At 36.1% G+C, this 17,424-nt stretch overlaps 1 protein-coding gene across 2 annotated transcripts in view; it reads right to left on the bottom strand.

Moving 5' to 3' along the window:
- LOC150091533 (protein phosphatase PTC7 homolog) overlaps nt 1–17,424 on the bottom strand; it is a 108,865-nt gene that overhangs the window by 7,417 nt on the left and 84,024 nt on the right. For both annotated transcript variants that reach the window (XM_090384412.1, XM_090384418.1), the window contains exon 5: nt 7,259–7,388. In XM_090384412.1, the coding sequence (XP_090240538.1) occupies nt 7,259–7,388 (130 nt within the window). The remainder of the gene's footprint in view (nt 1–7,258; nt 7,389–17,424) is intronic.

The raw sequence follows: 17,424 nt of genomic DNA, 5'->3' as shown, positions 1-17,424 counted from the left end.
GAGATGAGTGTTGGGTGTTTCAGTACAACCCAGAGACAAAGCGTTAGAGCATGCAATGGACTTAAAAATCATCACCAAGATCCAAAACATTTTGTTTACAGAAGTCCAGAAACAAGACAATGCTGACCTTTTTTTTTGAAAAATGATGTGATTCTCAAGGAATGTGCACATAAAGGGGAGAGAGTCAATGCTGCATTCTACGTACAGGTGCTTTAAAGACCACTGAAGTGCATTTCCTGGGTGAGGCTGCAATTTTGAGAGAAAGGCAGGTGGTTCTTATTACATGACAATGCCCCTGCCCATTCTGCACTTGTGGAGACATTTATAACAAAATATGCCATTGAACAGATCAACCATCTACCCATCCTCCTCAGCAGACTTCCTCTTTCACAAGATGAAAACTGCCCTCAAATAAAAGATATTTCAGGATGTTGAGGACAAAGAAAAACATTACTACTGAATTGAAAATCATCTCTTTGGATGCCTTTGCTGCCTCCTTTCCAAAACTTTTAGAATGGCGTAATAAGTGCATTGAATCCGATGATGATTACTTTGAATAAAAATAAAACCATTTTTGAGCTCCTTCACTGTGTTCTTTTTATTTCACCAAGTCAGGGAACTTTACTGCCACAAAACATTGTTAATATTCTTCAATATAATCTCCTTATGCAACCATGTTAATATTCTTCAATATGATCTCCTTATGCAACCACACACTTGTTCCATCATGCTTGCTCAAAACATTTTTGTAAGTTTTGTAGATACTTTTAGTTAGTCCATGATGTTTGATTAGATTTCTTCTATCAAATAAAATCATTTTCCTTTCATGTCCCTTTTTTTTTTTTTTTGGAAATAGCTAAAGTTCGTATGGTACCAAATCAGATAAATAAGGGGAGTGTGGCATGATTGAGAATGTTTTTGTTCAAAAATTCCAGGATTGCCAGTGACGTAACAGTGCATTGCTGTGGTGAAGGAGCCAACCATTTTGCCATTTTTCTGAGTTATGTTGAACTGTGTCAATCATTTTAAAACTTCTTGGTAATAGGCTGCATTAACAGTGATGCCTCATGGAATGAATTCTGTTACCACCACCACCATCCCTCACTGTCAGTAAAGGCAATCAGCATGACCTTCACATATGATTTTGACTGCTGCACCTTTATTCAGCTTTAAACAAATTTTCCATTGGGAGCTTTGAATCTCAGTCTCTGGGTCTTGTCCATAAGCCCAAAACTTATTATAATTTTGTTAAAAATGCAAGATCCAACATAGCTTACTCAAACAATTCAGATGAAATCAGGACTCGATGCTGTCTTTGATCTTAGGCAAGTATGCATAGAACAAACTTGGCACTTTTGGTTCAGTTCAAGGTTACCAAGTTCGGTAAACTTGAATAGAACCAAATAATGAGATGTTGCATCAGCATCTTTTCAAATGGTCAGTTGTTCATCCGATTAAATGATAAAAAAACTTTGTTGATATTTTGATCATTTTGGGACATTGATAGGTGACTGCTGCTTTCATCTTCAAGAAAAATTTCCCTCACAAAGCCTTTGATACCATTCAAAAACTGTTAGCATCATATCATGATAGTTATCATACAACATCAAATCTGTAAGCTTGCAACAAGCATTCCATGTGTTTCCATGGCTAATATTCTAAGTTGACGACAAAATTAAATGCTAGGACACTGTTCAAAATTCATAATTCTCAATGCTGAAATCAGTTTTCTGCTGGACTGATGCATAACAAGTTAAAACCTGATATGTGCATGCTCAAAAGACATCACTGTGAACTCTGCTCAAAATCTTTAACTACCACTATGCATTCAAAAATTATATAATCATTTTCCAAACTCTGATCAAACTTTATGTGTGATCTTTGCCTGCAGACACAGAGAAGTAATTATTCCACTGTATAAAGCAATGGTTGGGCCACATCCTAAATAGTGCTAAATAGACTCAGACAACAGAATAAGGTTGATTATTCTTATCAAGTTAGATATGAGTTTTCTAAATTAAATATAATTGAAAACTGTATAATTGAAAATGTCTAAGTGTTTAAGGCTTTAAAAGTTGAATAAACAAAATGCTGAGGGCATTTTTATGCTAAGTCCTGCAACACATAAGAGGTATATTTAAATTTAGAGAGGAGCTGTTGTTTGGAGGATTTTTGGCACAGCCACAACTTAGGACCTATTGTGCATAACAGATGATATTGAAAATATCATTATTTCATTTGGTGTTAAGAATAGATATAGTCTATTAAACAGACCTATTATTTTTAGAAACAACTACTTGGTCATTAGCTGCATCTTCCCCTATTAGTCATGTTAACATCAGGCCATCTAGCATATTCAAACTGAAATAAAGACTGTCAGACCATTTGATAAAAAGAATATTCTATGAGCAAGTGCTTGACAGTAAGCTCAGTGTGGCAGTGAGAGCATTACAGAGGTTCATCTTTTTTAAATAAATGCAGAAAAGTTAAATGAGAGTGCCCAATGTATATTCTCGCAAGGACAACCTCATTACTATTCATTTGGTTATTTAATGAATTTGGTTACTTTATGTCCATGGGTGTAGATCAGGTTTTATTTGGAATACTTTATCATTCATCTGGTTGTTCTGCTAAGTACATAACCAATGTTATTTTATGACAGATTTGTAGTTAATATATGGGAGCTGCTGGATGAAACATCTAGATTTGTTGGTCTTTTTTCCACTAGATCAGCAAATTCATTTCCTGAGATGCCCATGTGCTCAGGAATCCAACAAAAGATTACTTCATGTATTTTTCCTCTAGGGTGTATCAATTGGGTTTGAATTTTGTGTAGGAAGGGTAAATAAGAGTGGATTTAGGCTGTAGGGTTGGAATTATACATGGTGATTTTGTGCGTACAAGACATTTTGAGAGCAAGCATTTATCTGCATATTCCAATGCAATTAATAGGGCATTTAATCCAGCAGTACAGACCACATTCAGTGCAGCACTGGAGAGATTTGCATTTGGAAACTTGCTACAGCAACTATGTGAATATCCATTTTAAAATCAACTGTGTATATGTGTTCATATTTTGGCTACAGATAGTGGGCTGTATGTATTTGTATTACAGGTACATAGGCAAAGACGTTTCTCAAAGTGCCAAAAGTAGCTGTCACAGTGTATAGGAAACATTTGACAGGGAGGTATCATTACTATGCTCACTGAAAACTTTACTCAGGTTCTGTTTCCAGGATGGTATTATCCCTTGCAGCCATATCCTGGGTACTTTATTTTTCCTAGGTTTGTTTTTGTATAGGCAACCCTACTATGGACAGAAAAGATATTGCCAGACCGGATTTGACGATTTTGATGGTTTTGGATTTTTGTAGTAAAAGTGTGCAAGTAACATTTGTCTTCAGAGATAAAGCATACAGTTATGTGCCTCTGTGTATAAATTTTTTAGGACAATGTTCTATAAGCATCCCAATGCAAATGCATAAAGCACTATGAACTGGCAATATCTTTTCTCTTAAGAGGCACTGTGTATAAAATTTTTAAGACAATGTTCTATAAGTGTCCCAATGCAATACATAAAGCATTATGAACTGGATCAAGCAATTTCAGAACACTTGGTCTAACCAAGTTAGGTACTGAGGCACCATAGTACAGTCTAGACCAATCAGTGCTTGATAATATAGTTAGATGTGATGCAAATTACTATGTAATCAAGTAGGAAATACCCCATGTTATTGCAGGTACATTTAGCTTTTTTTCAGGCAGATTTTACAAAGATATTTAATATGGTCTAGAAAGCTAATTTTTTTTTTTTTTTTTTTTTTTATCAACAGTTAAACCAAGAAGACAAATCCTAAAAGGTACCAAGTCACTTTTAAATCTTACTTCTGGATCAGAATGCATTTTGTTTTCTGCAAAACTGTACTGTAGCTGTTTTATTGTTTTCAGATTCTCTAACCAATGTTGTTGGTCCAAATTTCCATTTTATTTATCTGGACATCAAGTAGTCTCTTAATTGTATGCATGCATTGCAAGTGATATGAAATGGCAAGATCATCTGCATAGAAATACATTTCCACTGTCTGGTATGTGTTTTGTAATAGTTTATTCTTATGGCAAATGTACAGTAGCACTGAGCATCCAGTCCCATGGAATTCCCTCCTTTTGTCTGAATGTTTGTAAATAAACATTTTGGTATTTTATCTGAAATGTTCTGTAGCTTAGGAATTAGGATCAGCAGGTGACCCCAAACTATAGTTGTGAAGATCTTTTAGGATGCCATATCTCCAAGTCATATATAATGCTTTCTCTATGTCAAAGTATATAATTACCATATGTTCACTGAGACATTACAAATATTTTCTTTTGCTTTTATCAAAAGGTTCAGAGTTAATCTTGATATCTGAAAATCACATTGAAGAATGCTTAACAAAGTGTGGTGTCCAGAAACCAAGATAACTTATTGTTAGCCATTTTTTTTTTTTTTTTTTCATTAGAAAACTGGACAATAGTGAGAAAAATAAGGATCATGGCACAGTAGCTGGGTAGCAGTTTTCCACATAGATTCTGCAAAAAGAAGGAGAATGTGCAAGGCTTTCTCACTAAGTTGTAGAATCATTTGATAATGTATTCTTTCTGAGCCTGCAGCAATTTTTTTTTTTAAGTTGGTCTATAACAGTTTCTATCTCATCTATGGTGAAAGGTTGATTATACAGTAGATGTTGATGAATAGAAAAACTGAGTTTATATTTTTAAACCATTGCTTTGGAATTTTGGAAAGTTTACATAAAACAGATGTAGCTGATGACTGTGCAAAGATTTCACCCAGAGAATTTCAATTTAATCTGCAGTTATGTCTTGTCTGTGCCATGTATTACTGGAGCTGGTATGGAAAGAGCTCTGCCATTAAATCTGATTTTATTCAAGATTACCCAATCATTTGTACTTTTATTTACAATAAAAGGGAAATGCATCCATGATTCCTTTTGCATTGAAAATGTATTAGACTTTGTGTAACAACATTGTTATCGGTGGGATATTTACAGAACTGGTTCCAGCCCTTAATGCTTCTCTCTTTTTAGCTTAGCTGCATTTCTCGAATCGCAGCTTGAATGCTGCTTTTAATGTGTGTAACAGCATCATCTACAGTAGAGACTGAAAAGATACAATCTACTCATTCAGTACGGCAGGATTTATGGTACAGCTTTTCAAAACTTATACCTAGCATGAGTTTCCAGTGGTATGGGTATCATTTGTAAATAGTTTATAGATTACAAGAAAATGATCAATGTTAAGTGGGTCATCAGTAACAGCCCAGTCATCTGCTATATAGATGGCAAACTTACAGACAGATCAATTACTGAGTTAGTTTTAATGAGGAAATGTATATGCATGGGACTGGAACTGAGAACGGTGGGGTTTTGTTTGTTTAGAGGGTGTTCTATTATTTGTCCATGTTTATCTAAATGATGGACTGCCCACAGAGGATGGTGTCCATTGATGTCCCTTCATGATGCAGAAAGGGGACTGTAGAAAAGTGACAGTTGCAAGGTCCTTGTATGCAATGTGACAACTGGAGGAAGATATAAGGAGACTAATGTTAATGTTGTGTGGATCATGATGCATGCAGCCACAGCTACCAAAGGAATATTTTGGATAATACTCTAGAATTTATAAGGATGGCTACTCTCCATGAGCACTATTTGAGGTGGCAGTTCAACATTTTCTATAAATGATATAATTTTTTTATCGTGACATCTACCTTTGAAGTAAAGTTTGCTTCCCAAAGATAGGCACTTGCACATTGGTACCAATCAAGAAGGTTATGAATGTCATCTATATTACTGCAGAAACCTTGCCAATTCCACTGTATTGTCATGTGCATTATTTGGGTTTAGGATTTACTTCAACCCGTTTCTGAGAGATGGGATCTGTTTGAATTTTGTCTTCTCCTTTTTGGAAAAAATAGTATAAGTATCCATAACATTCGCAGGGTCTATTTCCAGAATTGTGTCACACTGATTTGCTTCGTCTGTAACCATATTTTTAATATGAAGCAGGTTTTTGCTACTTGGTCATTTGGGTTTTGGAATTGGCTGAGATGTTAAGGCTGCATTTGGTGAGGCTGTTATTAGAGAATGACAGAGCAATTTTTTTTATTTTATTTATTTTTTTAAATTGTTTCGTTTCAAAGCATTTCAAAGTCAGATATCCACTGCATTGTTAGATTAGTTCAACTGGGGCTGGAGGAGATATGGGGAAGAGAGTAATTACCACTGACTTAAAGTTGAAAGCACCTTAATGTTTCTAATTAATGCCCAGAAAAGTGTTTTGAATTTCTAATTGAATATTAAATAATTTATCATCAAAAATAGAAATGAAAAAATTCATTACATTTTTTTTTTCTGTGCAGTAATATCTTCTATATTATATATGTATTATTTGATTCATGAACTTCTGGATTGAATTCTCTAAAATTTCATTGTCTCGAATCTTGATGAAAAGATGCACCCCTCCTACGCCAATTTTTGTAACTAGTGTAAATATAAAAATGGCTACTATTGTAAATATAGCGTATCTCAAGAGAATCAAGTTCACACTCCTTTGGTCCTTCACATGAAAAAAAAAAAAAAAGTATATCTATTATGAAAGGGTTAATAATATTAAATTAAATTATAAATGCTTGATACCATGTTTAATTATGAAATTTAACTTATTTACTATAGATTTACAAGGTTACAAAGCCCTAAATCTAGTACATCAAATCATTAAACATTCTAATACAAATTTCAGTGTTTCTGGATTCACTATAGAATCCTATCTTCCAGCAATATAAAGGGGAAGGTAAATTATAAGCCCAATGGAGAGTAGCTGCTACTCTCCAGTGAGCACAAAATTTATCTTCCTCTGAAGTTGGCCTGAAATTCAGATTCAATAGTAAATCTAGAAACATCACAATTTGTAATTGAATTTTGGCATTCTGTTTAACTTAACTTTCATAATTAAACATGGTATCCGAGTGAATCCTTTAATTTAATTTTAGTAATATCAAGTTGCCCTTGTATACCTTTCTCACAACTTGTAAAAAATTTCATTCCTTTTGATTTATTCTAAGGTATTTAAAGAATGCACATAGAGAACATAAAATGTGAAATCTTCAAAAACTGTTTGATAAAGGATAATTTAAATACTGGACTATATTTTATAGATAATACTTCCATGTTAATGACAGAAAAACAAGGCAGTCTTTTAAACTTACCTAATGCATCAATGCCATACTCTCTAGCTCTTAGTGCAAAAGGTGATAGATAATTTGCATTGAAAGCTAACTGGCGTGCCTGAAGGGTAAGATTATTCACCATCTGTTGCATGCTTTCCATGGTGTGATCCTAAAATACAAAAATTCTGATTAGAAAATTTTGCCAGTATACTGACTCTTAATTAAATTAACAGTTCATAAAGTTTAAAATTAGTTTAAATTAAAAAAGTGGGCTTAGCCATATCAAAGGTGTTGCATTTTGCTTACTTTTCTCCATTTATATTATTATTTTTTTATAATTATTACATAAGATTGGTAATTTTTTCTTTTCAATTTCATTCTTTTCTTAATTTTTTTATTTCTTATTGTAAGCTCAGATTTTTAAGTGTTATTAATAATCATGATAAGTATTCTTTAATACAACAAAAATAAAATAAAAATTACCGGAGCGATACACAAACTTTTAGGTAGTTTTGGAACATGAGGGGGGGAGGGGGAAAATACCAACAAACCTGGGGAAAAAAATTGTTTTAAAAAAGATCATAAAGTCAGTTCAGCACCTTGCAGTTACGCAGTGAATGTCAAGTCAATTAACTATAGAAATCTGCAGTGACTGATATCTCAATTAATGATGTTAATTTAAAAATTTGTCAAGGAGTAAATTGATATACATACCGTGTATTTAAATCAATAAAATTATAAAAAATTACTTTTTACTGGTTTTATTTACAGTAGAGCATTGAAAATCCGAACAAGCCAGCATTTATTATTATTATTTTTTTTTTTTTTATGCTTGTGCCATAAAATAATTACAGTAGTAGTAGTAGTAGTAGTGGCATGTGATGCAAGAAAGCAAATGTATGAGCATATGCAGCATCAGCCAAAAAAAAAAAAAAAAAAAAAAAAAAATCACACCATTCCCTCCAAATGCCTGTCCAGTTCCTCCTTAAATTTATTCAACCTATCAACTTCCACAACGACAGATGGAAGTTTGTTCCAGCAATTAACCACCCGCTGGCTAAAGGCAAATTTCCGCACATCTATTCTACATATGTCCTTTCTTAATTTGAATTTATGCCCCCTTAGGTTCGTAATCTGAACAAGTGGAAGGATCCCATCAGAATTCAGCGTGCTGAACCTATTCAAGGCCTTATACACCTCAATCAGATCACCGCGCAGGTGCCTAGTCTAGCGGTGGTTATTATGATCACGTTTGCAAATTGAGTTTTGATTCTATTAAATGGCAATTCTAATAAGCGAAAATTGGAAGAATATTATCCACAGGCTATAAAAATGAAGATATAAAGCACAAACTTACAATTTTATTACCTTACCAATTAATAAAAGCAAATGATACGTGAAAATCAGAAAATATTATCCACAGGTTAGCAAAATAAAATAAATTTATGCTTACGTACATAGCTTAATTAACATACATACAGTACCAACTAAACAACACTTTGTAATATCATATGGTTTTTTTTAGTGTTTAGTGTGTTTAGTATCAAACGGCACCAGGGGTTTCCCCCATCTCCGCGTAGTATACATTGTAGGTGTGAAACAGAACACTGTCAATGCCAGAGGTTTAAAAGTGTATGGATCTTGTATATGTGTAGTGTTGTGTACCGTTGTTTCTCTTGTCATTTGGCTGCTGGGCCCCTAAAGGGACCCAACGTTGCCCACACTCCGCCCCGTGGAGGCAGACCAGGTACACAATTATTATAGTTATTTATTCTGGCAGATCCTGCCACCTAATTTCCTGAGATTTCAGTGGCTAGGACCTTAAAAAAATAAATAAATAAAATAAAATAAAAAATAAATAAATAAATTTTAAAAAAAAACTGTTATAGATGGGGGTCAGCCAAAAGGAAGTACTAGTTATGCAATTTGATGTCATTAAGTTTTTGTGTGTAGGGCTCAAGCAATTTAACAAAGATTCGAATGCTAGTAGTTGTAAGTTAGAGAGGGAGGGGAGACTGAAGGCTGGGGGAAAAGACAGAGATATGGGGTCAATAGAGAAGATGACCCCCAAAATCAGTGGAGCAGGCCTGCCTCACCAGGGCAGAAAGAGGGGCGGCAGGGGGGGGGAAGCCAGAGGTAACCTCTTCCTCCCACCCAGGGAGTGGGGGCAAAGAACCATGCAAGGGAGCATAGCTAGGAACGCCTAATGGCAGCAGCTGAGCTGTGCTGGTGGGATATAGCCACCTAGGACAGCATGCTGGCTAGGAACAGCCAACAGAATGGATGACCTTGAGGTCCATAAGGTTCCCATCCATCCATCTGGTGAAGAGGCTGGAACAGAACATGCAATTTATATTATTAATTTTTTTTTTTCTACATTTTACATTTTCTTTTTTTTTTTCCTTTTATTCCTACATTTCTAGGCAACATTTTATAGTTTTTACATTTTACAACTTTTTTTTTTTCATTCATTCTTATTCACACCAGGGAGGGGTGACTTATTAAACAAGCAAACCTGACACCAAGCTGTCAATCTCACATGTCCAATTATTGCTTTTAAATTAATTCAATGCTTATTTAACCATTGCTTTAAAAAGAAAGCAACAATTTAAACAAGCAATAATTTAAAGAAAGCTCACAATTTAAATGACATAAAAAAAAAACACACATTTATATAACAATTATACAATGCTAAGTTTCCCCCCTCCCTTTTTAAACAAACTTCCTGTCATACTTTTAAATTCTGCATTTGACATTTATACATTAAACACATTATTTCTCACATTCATTCACTCATCCAGGCACACACTTTTACACCCTTACATTCACACAGCCCATTTCACTCAGACTCCATAATCATTCGCTAATTTTACTCAATTTCCACATTTACTCTTTCAGCACTCACTACTCACACATTCATCCCTCACACACCCAGAGACATAAATTATCATTCACACACTATTCCTAGCATTTCCTTTCATACTCTCCCCTTTACATTCATTCAATCCTCATTCATACTAGCATACTTCAGAAACCTGCAGCTAACTAGTTTTTTCCAGCTGATAGGTAACCCTGGCCGCATGTTCCCCAGGGAATATCAGAATGGACATATGCACAAGTACCACCTTTGAGGCGAAAGGAATCATACAGCGAATAATTTGGGCATCCGAGTTGAATCAACCGATAACTGAGATTCTGTCAGAAAAAGTAGATGTGGTTTGGCAGACTGCGAGTGGAAATGGACATCATTGAGACCACGTATATTTGTGAAATGAATTAGCATTAGCATTAGTAGAGGCATATGATGCAAGAAAGCAAGCTTATTCAGCATCAGCCAAAAAAAAAAAAAAAAAAAAAACACCACTCCCATTTCACCCCTCCGTTCGCTCGAAATACCTGTCCAGTTGAGCCTTAAATTTGTTTAGGCTATCAACTTCAACAACAAGTGATGGAAGTCGGTTCCACCAACCAACCACCCGCTGGCCAAAGGCAAATTTCCGCACATCTATCCGACATCCGTCCTTCTAGAACGGATGTCGGATAGATTAGGAAGTGTTTGTCAGGTTTAGATCTTTTCGCAGATAAGCTTGCTCTATTAGTTTGACAATTCATGGTGTATTCAATAGTAAGAAAAAGTGGGTGGGACATGCTGTATGAGGTAATGAAATTTTTGGATAGGGCGTACACATGGTAAGAATATACCCAGATCCTTGACATAATGTGGCCTCGACAATGCCCCCCGCATACACACTACTCAGACTTCCTCCAGTCACTATCTGGCATAGTAGAGGTAACAAGATTATACACTAGCTGATCCTAGAGTTACCAATAGGTTCAGTCCGGTGTACTAATTAACGGCCCCCCCTGCGAACACCGTTAGAGCTGTACCCTCGAAATGTAAGGAATATTGGATCTCGCCACAATGTTCATCATAACCTCAAAAGTCATCAATCATACTGCATGATGGAAGAGATGGGGAAGGATTGACTGGAACTTAGCTCTAGAAACTAAACATGGGTTCCACCACTTCAAGCCTCCAATAAGCAAAGTGGTGGTATTGCACCGGTTGATGAGAATTATCTACCACCTAGTACTGCCTAGTAACATAGGGGGGCGACATTCCTCCATATGGTGTGGGTGCCACACTTCGACCCCTGCTTACGTTGGTTCACACCCACCATGTACTTATGCATGGAGGTTATACCCAGGATTACTAACAGTCCCACCATCGTGAAAGTGCCAGCATAGGATTTGGCTGTCACAGACCGTCCAGACTTTGCCGAAATTGGGTCCACTTGACTTGAATGCCACCCGAATATCAGTTCCATCGGCGTTTTAGACTCGCAGGTAGCAAGTACAGCTTGTCTGGCATATCTGAGAGAATGTCTGTGACAACCTCAAGGGTGTACATATGCTATGATGAGGGCAGTACCAGCCTGCCTTTATTCCCATCAGTCACATTTGGTTACTTTCCTACCTCTATGGTCCACTGGCAATGAGCCAAAGGAGTCCCCAGCAGCAGGGCGTCAACTCTGGTAAAGTCCCAGTAATTTCTGAGTCAATTCAGGTATGTTCAGTCATGTAGAGATTTTGTCATTCACTGGGCATGGGGAGGGAAATGGGCTGGTTATATATTTGGTCTATTGATTTGCTACAGGGACTGGTTGAAGAGCCTCTCTCTGCAAGGTTTGGCAGATTTCAAAAATGGTTTGAGCATACTTGGTGAAGGCCTTGTAAAAGACCTCCTCCATGATGAATTGGTGTTCTTGGCCCTAGGAAGGGGTCCAATTTCTGTGATTAATTGTCTACATTGATTTTCATAGATTACACAGTCATATAGAACGTGTGCCCAATCCTCACTTTCGCCACAGGCACAGTGGGCGTCATCGGCCAGTCCCAAAAAGTGCAACTTAGCTTTAAGGGATCCATGACATTTAAACAGAATGTGGTATAAAGTCCTGGAGCATACCACTTGTGGTTTTTTCCACAGGTGGCTAACCATAGCCACCTGTGGAAAAAACCTTTTGGTAGTAGCACCTTTGGTCTCTTGCTCCCACTGTTTGCCATATCTGATGTAGTCGTGTGGCAATTTGTCGTTTCTCTGCCTTGATGTCATTGGCAAGGTTTGGGATTATGCCTAGGAAACCCATGGGGATTCCTTTTTTAAGTCTATAATATAGCCCTTTTTTTGCAATTTCAAGGTGTAGGGTACCAGGGAAAACTTACAGGGCTGGGATACTAACTGTACAGCCTGCTCTAGTTATTGTTAATAAGACTGTTCTTTGAATGCTATTTAATTTTGCTCTGTTTCTAACTATGGCTGTGCGATGGAACCATATGCCAGCACCGTAGGAGATTACAGGTAAAAGCACTGCTTTGTAAATGAGTGGCAGGGTTCTGCGCTTGAGACCCCAATTGGCTCGGCTGATTCTGGCAATCATTCCGGCATAGTTTTAGACTATTTTAGCCAAGTATGAGTAGAAAGTTAATTTGGAGTCTAGAATTATGCCTAAGTATTTCAATCCTTGGACCATGCGAATTGAGGTATTGCCCATTTTTATCACTGGTGGTAGTCTTATTTTTAGATTTCCTTTCAGTAGGATACTTAGTTTTTTCTGCTGAGATTTTGAGCATGTGGGTTAGCACCCATTCCTGCAGTTGTTTGAGTGCCACGTTTGCTATTTCTTCCACCACCCTTCTGGTGTTACCTTTTACCAATAAGACAAGGTCGTCAGCAAAGGTGACCCTGTCTGTAGGGCCTAAATCTTTTGTAAGGAATTCATCAAGCACACAGGTCCAAAAGAATGGATCTAGTACTGAACCCTGTGGGCAACCTTTTGTAACTGGGCGTTTTATTTACACGTCTATAGTCTAGACGAACTATACACGTCTGTTACCAAGATACGTGTTTATACATTGATACTGATTTTTTGGTACATTTGTCTGGCAGAATCTTCTGAGGATACTTGGCCACCGGGGGGGGGGGGGTATCAAATGCACCAGCGAAGTCAATAAATATTGCCAGCATGTACTTTTGATCACTATTATTTACTGTTGTTAGGATATAATGCATGGTATCCTCAGTTGAGGATCCTTGCTTGAAACCAAATTGCTGTTCAGAATTTAGGTTGGCTTCAGTATAATATAAATTAAGTCTATAGAGGGAATCATCAAAAAGTTGAAGAGAATCTACAAAAAACAAGTCTTGCATCATTTACTTTTAGCAGAAAGCATTGTAGCTTTTTCAAAAAAGCTCAGTCTCAAGGACAGCTGCTACATGTTATCTGACTCATGGAAACACTCACGGTGCAGAATGAATTTAAATTCTTGGAAGAAACTGTGGCCTATTGCAGAAGAAACTGAAGGAGATTAGGGCCAAATACTGAATAAGATGATCAACTTGTTTCAGTCAATCCCTGGGTTTGAATATTGCAACAAAGATGATGCAAGGGCATGGGTGGAAAATGATATTGATACTACAGGGTTTCCTGTTTTAAATGAAAATGAAATTGTGAATGTAAAAGAAACTGTAGCTCCTGAAAATGATATGGATGAAGACAACGAAGAAAATGACAGCAACAAGGGGTTAAGGCATTCGCCATGCTACAGACTGTGATGGTTTTGTACGAGCAACAAACAATGCTGTCCAACTCAACTACTCTTGCTGAAAAGAGTGAGTGTGCAAAGAAACTAAGTTCGAAAGTGGTGCAGCACTTTCGAACTTAGTTTCTTTAAAAAAAAAAAATAAGTAATTATTTTCGTTTAAGCCGTTATTTTGTGTTATCATGGTTGAAAGTTTCATTTGTTTTATTACCAATGAAAATGACAGCAACACGGGGTTAAGGCATTCGCCATGCTACAGACTGTGATGGTTTTGTACGAGCAACAAACAATGCTGTCCAACTCAACTACTCTTGCTGAAAAGAGTGAGTGTGCAAAGAAACTAAGTTCGAAAGTGGTGCAGCACTTTCGAACTTAGTTTCTTTAAAAAAAAAAATAAATAAGTAATTATTTTCGTTAAAGCCGTTATTTTGTGTTATCGTGGTTGAAAGTTTCATTTGTTTTGTTACCAATAAATAAAAATACATAAGTACATTGTAGTGATTTTATATCTAAACTTACTAAACTTTTTTTTTTTTTTTTTCCCTCCAGAACAATATTTTTGATAAGTTCGAAAATCTAAAAAAATCGGAAGTCCAAGCTTATTGGGTCCTGAAACCCAGGACCCAATTAGTTTGGATTATCAACGATCTACTGTATATGAAAATTTACTTTTTTGCTGAAATTTATAATTGAAACCCAATTATCATTATAACATGCAAGTCTATTGCTCCTTATCCACCATTTCATTACCTGTTGCACTTTTAAGGAACCAATTAATGACAATCATCAATGGTACAGGCATACCTTGGTTAACGTTACCTCTGATAACGAAGCCTCGATATAACGAAGTCGGCAATTTCAAGCCCCATTTAACATAAAAAAATATTCCAATTTAAGACCAACGCCCGACAATCATTCGATTGGTGACTGACGGCGACTCGTTACGTATTCCCGAGTGCTCCCGAGCTGCGGGCGTGTCTGTTATAACAGTTTTTCGCGTCAATCGCATAATTTAGTTGTTGTTTACATGATTGACGTTGTTTCAGTGTGGCGCATTGCAATAATCGACGTAGGTTCTTTGTAGCATTACATAACGTAGATTTTGTAAATTTTAATAGAAATATTTTTGTTTTAGTTAATTAAAATGTCAGAATCAAAGAAAAGAAAAGCAATTTCTTTGGAAACTAAACTAAATATCGTACGACGTGTTGAACGCGGCGAAAGAAAATCCGATGTGGCACATTCTTTAGGATTAGCGCAATCAACTTTAACAACCATACTAAGTCAATCAGAAAAAAAAAACAGTCTGCTCAGAATTGTACAGATGTTACAGCGGCAAAATTAACTCGCTTAAGGAATCCAATTTTAGAAAAAATGGAGAAAATGTTAAGTTTGTGGATAGATGATATGTCACAACGTCATATGCCTTTAAGTCAAATTGTGATTCAAGAAAAAGCATTATTTTTGTTTAATCACCTGAAATCTAAACAAACTGAAGAAATTACGGAAACCTTTAGGGCTTCTCGTGGTTGGTTCGAGAAATTTAAAAAAACGGGCCAGTGTAAAATTAACAGGAGAAGCTGCAAATAAGTTTCCAGAAAAACTAAAGGAAATAATTGAACGTGAAAATTTTCCACCAAATTTGGTGTTCAATGTTGACGAAAGCGGTTTGTTCTGGAAACGGCTACCAACAAAAAGCTTCATTTCTATTGAAGAAAAATCAGCTGCTGGGTTCAAAGCAGCCAAAGACCGTTTAACGTTACTCTTTGGATCAAATGCCTCTGGTGATTATAAATTAAAATTGTTATTAGTTTACCATTCAGAAAATCCGAGGGCGTTAAAAGGTAACATAAAAATGAATTTACCTGTAATATGGAAAGCAAATAGAAAAGCGTGGGTTACCAAGGAGTTATTTACTGATTGGTTTGTTAACCACTTTTGTCCTGGAGTAAAACGGTATTGTCAAAAAAAAACAACTTTGAAGAAAAAGCTCTTTTGTTGTTAGACAATGCTCCGGGACATCCTACTGATCTTAACACGTTGGACACATGCATTCCTGTCAAAGTTGTGTTTCTTCCAGCAAACACAACTTTCCTGATTCAACCATTGGATCAGGGAGTAATAGCATCATTTAAAGCTTATTATCTGAGTCGAATTTTAAGCAATTTACCTGAACTAGAGGATAAAGAGGAAATGACAGTTAAAACTTTTTGGAAAAACTACACCATTAAAAACGCAATTGAAAACATTGATAGTTCTTGGAAAGAAGTCACTAAGAAATGCTTAAATGGAGTTTGGCGCAAAATATGGCCAGAAGTTGTACTAGAAGAAGAAAATAACATCCAAGAAATTATAAATGAAGTTATCCAGATTTTTTTTTTTTTTTATTTGGTAGTTGTTGGCGCATCGGCTTCTATGGCCATATTGCACCTCCCAAGGTTTTTGCAGTACTTTGATCCAAGCCCGAGGCGGGAATCGAACCCGCGACCTTTGGGTTGCCGGGTAAGTACTTACCCACTCGGCTAGCCCGGTCGGCGTTATCCAGATGGCTCAATCAATAGGTTTCGAAAATGTCGATGAAGAGGATGTTAGAAATTTATTGAATGCAGAAGATGATGGTTTTTCAGTGGAAGATTTAGAAAACCTTGTTAGCAACGAAGACAAAGATAATGAAGGCGAAGTTAAAGAAGTTCCTGCCGAAAAAGTGTTAACAACCAAAGATTTAAAAAGGTGCTTAAATGACATTGAAAACGTTTTAAATTTTTTTAGTGAAAATGATCCTGATTTAGGAAGAAGTGTTATAGTTAAGCGATCAGTGTTAAATGCAATAACTCCGTATAGGCCATTGTTAAATGAAAGAGAAAAAAAAGCATAAACAATCAACTTTAACCTCATATTTTAAAATGTGATTTCACTTTGTATGTAAGTTGACTGTTTATTTAATAAAACTTTTCTTTGTTCGAAAAAAAGCTTTTCATTTTCTTTACGTAGGAACGTATCCCTATTCTGGCCATAGTATTTTTACCTCTGAAAACGAAGTTTCGCTTAACGAAGTAATTTCGTGGAACGCATCCTATTCGTTAATCGAGGTATGCCTGTATTTGATTCCTAAAAGAAATAGGGGATTTTCTCAGGAAACTAATTTAGAAAGAATATGTGCAATTCAGCTGGCTACCATTGCTTATAAATTATTAAAAGCTTTTAGATACCAATCACTGTATTTGTATTCTTGTCATTCTAATCAGTAATTATTTATTTCAGGAAATTAGACTTTTTTCCTTTTAAAAACTGTATTATTACTGAGTTTTTAAAATCTGATGAAAAGCCAAAAGGGTAATCAAGCTATTCAGCCCTGTATTCAGAAAATGTGAAAACAAAAATGAGCAAAGTCAGCCAAGTTTACCCTTTCCAAGTTAAAAGGGGTGCAATAGGGGGAACTGTCCCAACATTATTCATGACTACTTGTGGTAGGGGTTTAGAGGGGAACAGGTATCCTGTGTGCTATCAGACACTCAGCCTAAAACACTGATGGATCCAATATCTCTCTATTACAGAAGATTTAGTAGAAGTCTGGTTGGCCTGCCTCCCCAAAATCCACTCAT

Source organism: Mastigoproctus giganteus, chromosome 1, assembly GCF_048544385.1.
Source record: "Mastigoproctus giganteus isolate SK-2022 chromosome 1, ASM4854438v1, whole genome shotgun sequence".
NCBI classification, from domain to species: Eukaryota; Metazoa; Arthropoda; class Arachnida; order Uropygi; family Thelyphonidae; genus Mastigoproctus; species Mastigoproctus giganteus.
Note: the sequence above shows the minus strand (reverse complement) of the source record. Positions and strands in the feature narration are given on the sequence as shown.